Source organism: Pavona decussata, unplaced genomic scaffold (genome assembly GCF_977016875.1).
Source record: "Pavona decussata unplaced genomic scaffold, jaPavDecu1.1 SCAFFOLD_84, whole genome shotgun sequence".
In the NCBI taxonomy this organism is placed as follows: domain Eukaryota; kingdom Metazoa; phylum Cnidaria; class Anthozoa; order Scleractinia; family Agariciidae; genus Pavona; species Pavona decussata.
In genome coordinates, this window is record NW_028145502.1 from 3,910,294 (window position 1) to 3,920,000 (window position 9,707).

The 9,707-nt window shown below is 43.3% G+C and overlaps 1 protein-coding gene and 1 pseudogene across 1 annotated transcript; one reads left to right on the forward strand and one right to left on the reverse strand.

Moving 5' to 3' along the window:
* Positions 1-479: 479 nt before the first annotated feature.
* On the reverse strand, positions 480-2,251 carry LOC146475538 (S-adenosylmethionine synthase pseudogene; annotated as a pseudogene).
* Positions 2,252-2,297: 46 nt separating this feature from the next.
* Positions 2,298-9,491, forward strand: LOC146475539 (sodium leak channel NALCN-like). Its single transcript, XM_085115928.1, has one exon. It carries the CDS (start codon positions 2,359-2,361, stop codon positions 7,666-7,668), a length of 5,310 nt encoding a protein of 1,769 aa, XP_084972054.1. The 5' UTR covers positions 2,298-2,358; the 3' UTR covers positions 7,669-9,491.
* The last annotated feature ends 216 nt before the right edge of the window (positions 9,492-9,707 follow it).

Below are 9,707 nucleotides of genomic sequence, written 5' to 3' on the forward strand. Positions count from 1 at the left end.
TTTTTGTTTTCAAGTACCGACCCCTCAAACTTTTCAAGGGAGAACTCATTCATCTCTTATCAGTTTCTAGCCTCTTCACAATTGCAAGATGATGATTTCAACTGAGGGATTGCTCAGTTTGATAGAAAAATAATTTTACAATAACTGTCCAAATTCCCGCGCGCTGATTGGCTCGTAGCTATTGTCTATAAGAGTACAGACAATAAAAATGACGTCAGATGTAACGCGCGCGCTTTCTCAACGAAAAAAATAGCCAATTCCGCTCGTACTTTTTCCCTGTTATTGTAAAAAACAAATCGACGGCAGTTTTCTATGGTCTATACTCTTATAGACCATAAAATGACGCCATAAAATGTCCAAAACTTGGCAGTGAAACCACTCGCCTGCGGCTCGTGGTTCCACTTGAGTTTTGAACATTTTTTGACGTCATTTTATGGTCTATAAGAGTATAGACAATAGAAAACTGCCGTCGATTTGTTAATAATTTTATTATTATTTATTTTCTCCATATTTCCCTTTTTACGACTTGCCAGTGTACACATGTTGTAGGAACCTATTTAAGTATGTAGCTATACTGTAAAAATGTTAAGGCTTAATTAAAGAGTCAAAAAAATCACATTACCATCAATGCTCTAATTTCTTTGGCACTTCCCAAGGAAAACCAGGCTTAAAATGACCAAAGACACTAGTGGTTTTGAAAATGGGTTTGCGTAAATCTAGATCCCTAATGATTGCTCCTGGCCTGAGATCGAAATTCTTCTGAATGATCCTTAAAAGCTCATCGTCAGACATCTCACTACTCCCATAACTGAAAACAGAAACTGACAATGGCTCAGCAATACCTATGGCATATGCGACTTGCACTAAAACACGTCTACAAAGCCCTGCTGCAACCAATGACTTTGCAATCCACCTACAAGCATAACTTGCTGACCTATCTACTTTGGTTGCATCTTTGCCTGAGAAGGCCCCACCACCATGCGCACCCCACCCCCCATAGGTGTCTACAATAATTTTGCGACCAGTAAGACCGGCATCGCCCAAGGGACCCCCATAGAGAAATTGTCCCGAGGGCAACAGATGATAAATTGTTTGTTCATCTAGGTATTTTTCCGGGATAGCACCTTTGATGACAGTCTCTCTGAAGTGATGTCGGATTTCTTCTACGGGTATTCCCTCAGCATGCTGGCTTGAGATCAAAATGGTGTGAACTCTCTGGGGTACACAAGCGCCATCTTTTAAACTGTATTCAACGGTTACCTGGGTCTTCCCATCAGGTCGAAGCCAGGGCAATTCTCCAGACACTCTGCATTCCCGGAGTTTTTGAGTCAGTCTGTGTGACAGCACGGTTGTCAGGGGCATCAGCTCGTCAGTTTCATCCGTTGCATAACCAAACATAAGCCCTTGATCACCAGCTCCTATCTCCAGTTCCTTTCTGTTTAAGTGCACAGTCTCGGCTATTTCAGCAACTTGCTCTTCGATGGACAACAAAACACTGCATGTCTTATAATCAAAGCCTTTCGATGAATCATCGTAGCCGATTTCTTTAACCGTGTTTCGTATCACGGCTTGATAATCTACTTTCGCTGCAGAAGTGATTTCGCCAAATGCCATTATCATTCCAGTCTTGCTTGCAGCCTCGCAAGCAACCTTTGCGTGCGGATCTTGCTCTAAATGGGCATCTAAAATTGCATCGGAGATCTGATCACACATTTTATCTGTATGTCCCACGCAAACGGACTCCGAAGTAAAAAGGAACTTGCTTCGGTCGCTTGCACTGTAAGGCCCTGTCACATACGAGCGGAAATTTGACCCTGCAACGGCTGGTCGAAGAGAAACCTTTGTTGACAGAAGGCGAGCTGCAAATTTTGAGCTAAAACTCAACATTTTCGTTCAAATATAGCGCTGGTAAAAAAAATTTAGTTACTCTTGGCTTCAAAACAGCTGAAAATGCAGTCAAAAATTACTTGTAAGCATATAAAACTGGGTAGCTGACTAAACACCAGCTAAATATGGTGCAATCTTCCCTGGTGCAACAGAGGTGCAACAGAGGTGCAACAATAACAACATAGAGGTAATCAATATATAGTCGTTATATTCGGCTTTGAATGCTGATTACGCATTGTTTTGAATGAAAAGAACAGCTTATGGCAAACCCAGATGTCAGCTTAGTGGAATGTTATTCTTAAGCAATGTTTTCTTTTCCTGAACTAAAAATTAATTCTTGTCTTTCTAGTGTATCGCTCTCGCTAACCATCGGAGAATTACGAACACATTCGTACAATGCTCGGAATTTCCCGAATATCAATAAACACCCTCGAATGGAACGGACGTAATCATCATTCTCGGCTTTTCAAAATGGAGGCGAAAGGGCAATCGACAGCCGTAATTGAATCAGACCCCCATTCATCGTCTACAACTTTATGGCCTCTCCGGCAAGCAACTTATGCCGAATCTGTAGGAACAGACGACGAAGAAAACGAAGACATTTCACGAACATGGTGGGTCAAAACTTCGTGGTTTCAACATCTCGTTCAAGTCTGTGCACTAGTTAGCTTGATCTCGACCGCTATGAATTCGCCAGAGACCTTTATATCATCGCCTGTTTTGAAATATCTAACTCTGATCCTTGACATTGTGGTTGCTGTTGTTTTTACCACTGAAATGATCGCGCAAGTCAACATGTGGGGACTATGGAGAAAACAGAAGGCATACTTAAGGCGTCCGCAATGTATTTTTAATGCGACTATGTTGTTTCTCATATGCTTGTCCATTGTGTTGCAAATCGTGGAGATTTCAGGTGGTTATGTCTACGATTCCTCATCAGAAAATATACATGGCTACGCGGGATTTTCTATTCCAAGGGCACCAAGAGCTCTTATAATTATCCGATTTTTCAACGTGCTGATCACAATAAACCTTCCCAAATCCGTCGCCCGCAGATGCAAGCGTCAAATCTGGGCTGTGACATTGTTTTTGTTGTATTTCATGGCGTTTGGCTCGATAATTGGAGTTCAGTTATTCGGACGCAAGAACTTCTACTGCGTCAAAAATGGCGCCGATTTGAAACACATTACCTACAATGATCTGCTGTTGACAGATCATAGATGCAATAACATTAGCGGTGAAAAGGGATACTTATGCCCACAAGGTTTTAAATGCGTTCATGTTGATTTCCAAAAGAGTGTAGGAGGTGGAACAGATAACAATTATTTTGGGCATTTTCTTTTTAGTATTTTAACCGTCTACGAGAGCTCTACACAGGAAGGTTGGGTTCTTGTAATGTATCGCATGATGGATTTCAGGTCACACGCTCTAGTGATTGTTTATTTTGTGTTGCTTATTTTCTTCGTGGCTTGGCTCGTAAAAAACGTATTCATCGCTGTCGTCTCGGAAACCTTCGCCGATATTCGGAGTCTTTATATGTACAGTCGGAAATCCTCCAAGCGTACTTCGGCCCGGCTCGCATCTCAAGTCATCAAAGACGGGGGGACTGGATGGCATTTGATTTCCGTGGATCACGAAGCCGTGAAAGGACACGCACCCTTGCGCGTTCGACAAATCGTTCACTCAATTTACTTCAAATACACTATGTGGTTCTTTGTTTTAGTAGATGCCCTAATGCAAGCTACTCTAGACTTTTCCTGGCGCAGATACGCACAGTTTGCCTTCACCATAATATTTGACGTGGAAGTTCTGCTCAAGATTTCCTGCATGGGATTTCGGCCTTACCTTGTAAGCAGAATGCAGCTAACGGAGTTTGTACTAGCGGTTGGAAGTACTGTTTTTGCGCTTCCAATTCTTATCTCCGAGAAAGCAGCGTTCTTGGCAGTTTTCAACGTGATGAGGGTAATCCGGCTTGTCAGCGCAATTCCAACTCTTCAAGGATTTTGTGAGAAAATCTTCGGAACTGGAAAGAAGCTCGGAAGCGCGGTCATGTTTACTCTGTTCTTCGTGATGGTTTCCTCTGTTATAAGTATGCAGTTCTTTCTGACTTTGGACCCCCCAAATTTTGGTACCTTCATGTTGTCAGTGCAATCCATGTTCCAGATTATCACGCAAGAGGGGTGGGTCGAAATTTTGGATGAATTGATCCACAAAGCGGAGAATCCTTTACTAGCGGCTCTTGTGGCAATTATCATCTTAGCTGTACATCTGTTCTCTTCGCTGATCATCATGAGCGTATTTGTGGCAGTAATCCTGGATAATTTAGAACTCGATGAAGAAGTCAAGATCATGAAACAGAAGAAAATGGGCGGAGAATCCCGAGACTCCACCGAGGCGCTCCCGATGCGTCTTCGTGTTTTCGAGCGTTTCCGTGACGATCCACGATTGGTCAGAATGAGTCGGATCAAAACGACTTCGGATTTTTCCACTCCAAAGATTCGTGACAGTTTCATGAAAAAGTTTATTGACAGCTCGGGTTTGGAAGCCCAAATGGCTGAGGATCCGAGACGTCGGGTCGGTGAAGTTGAAAGTTTGAGAAGGAGACGCACTGCAATTCCATTGAAGCTCTTAAATTCGACAATATCCGAAGTGGATAAGATGTCAAAGTTCGTCAGGAAGCAGTCGAGTATTACCGCATTGATAAACGAATCTAATCGTCGGCGGACCTACGCGCTGCTTTCGCCGACCGAACTTTCCCCGAGAAATGCCGTTACCGGAAACAAACAGGCTGCCGCCGCTCCTTCGGTTTTCCGATCAGCCTCGAGGCGTTTCCGGAACCGCCAGCCGCAACCACCGAGGACAACTCCTCAAGGTGACGTGAAGCAGGTTATGAGGATGGCTAGCCAAGCGACGGGTCTTCACTCTCAGATAAATCAAGATGACACAAATATTGGCAAAGATTTTGACATCCAGTGGGTACGAGTCAAACGTGAAGAGGCACAACGAAAAAGAAAAGCACAAGAAGAGAAATTACGAGAAAACCATCCGTACTTTGACCAGCCGCTTTTCTCGTTGCAGCGTGACTCGTGGCTGCGAAGGTTTCTGCAGAATGCAGTGAACGCGCGTTACATCATTCCAAAGGGGCATAGAGAGCGCGCGTCACGCAATCACATCATAACTCTTGAACGACTCCACAGATGTCTAGCGTCACAAACCTACTTGGAATGGATCATGATATTTGTCACGCTCATCTCGTGCATAGCTATGATGTTTGAGACCCCAACAGAACGGACCTTCGTCAGGTCCTCGACAGAAGTCATCGAATACATCTTTGTTGTTGCAATGAGCATAGAACTTGGTGTGCGCATTCTAGCGGATGGGTTAATTTTCACGCCCAACGCCGTAATCCAGAACTTTGGTGGTGTATTGGATGTGTTTATTTACTTTGTGGCGCTTGCCTATGTTGCCTGGCAACCGGATCCCATACCTGCCCGCTCAGGAGCTCAGGTGTTGATGGTGTTGAGGTGCCTTCGGCCCTTGCGCATCGTAACTTTGGTGCCTAAGATGCAAAAAGTGATACTAGAGCTGGTTGGCGGATACAAGGAAATCCTTAAAGTCAGTGCGTTGCAGTTTATGCTCATGTTCATTTTTGCCAGCTATGGTGTCCAAGTTTTCGCAGGCAAATTCGGCAGTTGCAATGATCGACAAATCAAGGTGAAAGCGAATTGCAAAGGCACTTTCCAAATCGACATCGCGCCACCTCGGGAGCTGCGGGACTTACCAGGAACCTCGAGAATTACTGTCCCGCGTGTCTGGAAAAACCCAAGAAATTTTGACTTTGATAACATCCTTCACGCGTTTTTAGCCTTGTTCGAAGTTCTCTCTTTAGAAGGTTGGCTGGAAGTTCGAAATGTTATACAAGCGGTTGTCGCACCCGAGTACAGTTTGTATGTGCACATCTATGTCCTTATTGGAAGCATGATCGGACTGACACTATTTGTCGGCGTAATTGTCATGAATTTTAACGAGAAGAAGGGCATTGCGTTACTCACTGTTGACCAACGTCGTTGGCAGGACTTAAAGAAACGCCTTCGACTTGCCCAGCCCCTCCATCTTGCTCGCAGACCCGACAACGAAGGAATTAGATCTTTTCTATTTGATGCCACGCAGTCGTTAATCTACAAACGCATTATTATTTTTCTGGTGGTGTTAGATTGCGTGACGCTCACGATCGTCCAGTGGACCTCAGATGACAACCTTCCATTGCGTGACGGACTGACGAGTACTGCCGCTGCATGCTCGCTGTTGTTCGTTGTTGACTTGGTGTTAAAGATTATCGCATTCACCTTCCGAGGATACTGGCAAAGCAGGCGCAACCGGTTTGACCTTCTGTTGACGAGTCTCGGTGTTCTCTGGGTAATTCTGAATTTCTCGTTGAAAGGAAATCAAACACCTTACACCGGAGCCACCGTGTTCGGAATGGTGATCATCTTATTCCGTTTTTTAACTCTCTCCGGCAAACACGACACGCTCAAAATGCTGATGTTAACCGTGGTGATGTCGCTTGTTAAAAGCTTCTTCATTATTGCGGTGCTGCTCCTTATCATGGTAAGCTACTCGTTAGGCGGAGTCATCTTATTCGGAACGGTGAAATACGGAGAAGCTTTGAACCGCCACGCTAACTTCAAAACCAGCTTCAAAGCTATGACCCTGCTCTTTCGTATTACAACTGGAGAAGACTGGAACAAAATAATGCACGACTGCATGTTGTCTAGACCATACTGCACAGAAAATGCCAAAACGCCCAATTTTTGGGAAACTGATTGCGGAAATCCTGCCGCTGCAATAATTTATTTCATGTCTTTTTACGTCCTCGTAACATTTGTATTTCTCAATCTATTCATCGCTGTGATCATCGAAAATTTTTCGCTTTTCTACTCAAGTGATGAAGATTCTTTGATAAGCAACACAGATCTGAGAGACTTTCAGCTCACGTGGAACTTAGTGGACAAGTATCGTAAAGGGGTTTTAACAGTTAGACAAGCTAAGCTTGTTCTTCGCTTGCTCAAAGGTCGTTTGGAAGTAGATAGTGGTTCGCTGTTGTTCAAGCATATGTGCTGTGAAATTGAAAAGCTTCGTAACGGCGGCGAGGTTTCCTTTCATGATGTTATTGGCGTGCTCGCCTATCGTTCAGTGGATATCAGCCGAAGTTTGCAGCTTGAAGAGCTTCTAGAGAGAGAAGAGCTGGAATACCAGATTGAGGAAGAAGTAGCTATTCAAACAATCCGTGATTGGTTCATCAATTTGCGCCGGAAGCGCGTCGAGCGGGAATGGATCCGACATTTAGAGCAAGGCGGCATCCCATTGGCTGGAGGCTTCCAGTTTGGGGATAATAAAAGCCCAGGTGCGTCAAGCGTGGAAAGCGTGGAGAATTCACCCAATGAGGATCAAGAACGCGAGGAGCGTGACACTGAAGCTGAGCGTGAGACACGTGATCACGATAGCAGTGAAGATGACGATTTTTCAGTCTCCTCGCCTTCAATGGGACCTTCTATTCTGCTTTCGGCGCCTTCGACGAACAAGAAATCAGAGCGCAAAGTTTCCCCGGGTCGTAAAAGTTACGTTACGTTCCCTGACGAACCCTCGATGTCGGCCAATCGAAGAGGTTTGCCTGATGCGCTTGGAGCTGGTAAGGTGCGAAAGAAGAGCCTTCCCGAAGTTAAGGAGTTTGCTGGGGACGTGCGTGACTGGTGGACGGACCAGCTGAATGATGGACTGTGAAATTCTTTAGTTGGAGGAGTTATTAGTTAAATCGTTCACTCAAAATGTTTAAATATGTTTAAAACTAAAGCAGGACCACATAACGTGAAAAAGAACTCTTTAGCTTTCAGTTGAATGGTCACACTTTAGAATTACATCCACAGACTCAAAAGTTAAAATAACCTTGTACAGCATAATAAACAGCACCACAGGAAAGTACTGCTTAGTAGCTTTCATTTGAATGGTCACACTTTAGGATTTCATCCACAGACTCAAAAGTTAGAACCACCTTGTACAGCATAATAAACAGCACCTCGGGAAAGTACTGCTCAGTAGCTTTCAAGCGAGTGGTCACACTTTAGGATTTTATCTATAAACTCAAAAGTTAGAACCACCTTGTACAGCATAATAAACAGCACCTCGGGAAAGCTCTGCTCAGTAGCTTTCATTTGAATGGTCACACTTAAGAATTTCATCCATAAACTCAAAAGTTAGAACCAACTTGTACAGCATAACAAACAGCACCACAGGAAAGTACTGCTCAGTAGCTTTCATTTGAATGGTCACACTTTAGGATTTCATCCGTAAATTCAAAAGTTAGAACCATCTTGTACAGCATAGGCAAGTACTGCTCAAAGACTTTCATACTTTCATTTGATGGTCACACTAAAGTCATTCATTCACAGACTCAAAAGCTAGACTGACCACCTTGTTCAGTACAGTAGCTTTCATTTAAATTGTTGCACTTTAAGATTTCAAACGGCAAGTGTTTCGTGTGTGCGGAAACGGGGAAGTTTAGGGAAAAATTAAAATCCACAACTGTTTCCACTATAATGTTTTTTCGAGGCCTTCACCGAACAAACTTCGTCAGGCGGACATGACCCAGATGTTTCACTAACGTTTCTTTCTGTGGATATTTCCATTATACATTAGAGAGATTTAAAATCACGTTTATGACAAACGGCAAACGCGAGATTCGCGTTCATGTTTTCTTGAAAAACTTAGTACACAGATGAGAAGAGTGGAAATAATTCTGACCTTTGATGCTAACGCAAAACTGAAAACAGCGAGCGGGAAATACAGGGTAAAGATGGTCACGTTGTCATTTCCGCCGAGATTTAGCTTCGCGTTTACGGCTAACGCCAAACGGGAAACGTCAAGCCGCTGTTTGTTCTAAAATGCATAAACTTGTGTTTCTCGTACTCACTTCGACACTTCTCTCTTTTTCGAGTTTGCTCGATAGCTGTCGCCGACTGGGTGGAGATAAGCTTAAACTAAAAAAGCTTCATTGTTTTTCATCAAAGAGAAAATTTCAGCCTGGCGTTTGCCGTTTGCTCTCTAATCTCTCTATTTTCACTTTTCAAGTTTGTGATGTGTTAGTTTTTTTAATTTGAAATGTAGTAAATAGTGTATGGATTTGTTGGGAAACCTTTGTAGTATATCACTATATGTAAGATAGTGTACAGAAGAAAGTAGCGAAGCGATTTTTTCGGTTTTAGTTTGAATGATGTAGTAAATAGCATTTTATGGATTTGTTGGCAAAGCTATGTAGTATATGTAAGATATACTGTGTACAGAACAAACTAGCGAAGCCGTGTTTCGTTTTTAGTTTGAAACAGACATGATGCTTATAACTATGAAAGAAGCAGACATTAATTATTGCGATAGTTGGTGGCAAAAGGCACTGGTATGCCTGTTGGCTAAATATAAATTTGTCAAATTATCTGTGAAATTTAGTAAACGTCGAATGTGATTATTTGAGTTCTGTACAGTATAATATGATTATGGAAGAGAAGTATCAGTATTTAATATATTGCGACTTAAAAATTTATGGTTCTTGTTCATGTTGACTTAAGCTGGTAACGACATGCTAGTACTCCCATCCAAACCCTATATATAAAACCCACTTCCAGGGTCATCAATAGCTGACAGGCGTTGTCAACGCTCAACATGTAGGTCCTAAAATTCAGAGAGGGCTTGGGTAGTGGGTTTGGGAAAGGACACAGGGAGGGGTGGGTGGCAGGGAAAGGGAGGGCAATTCGATTGCCCACCCCTCCCCC

Excerpts from the sequence above, each read along its gene's own strand:
- LOC146475539 (XM_085115928.1), top strand. The coding sequence starts at position 2,359 with ATGGAGGCGAAAGGGCAATCGACAGCCGTAATTGAATCAGACCCCCAT.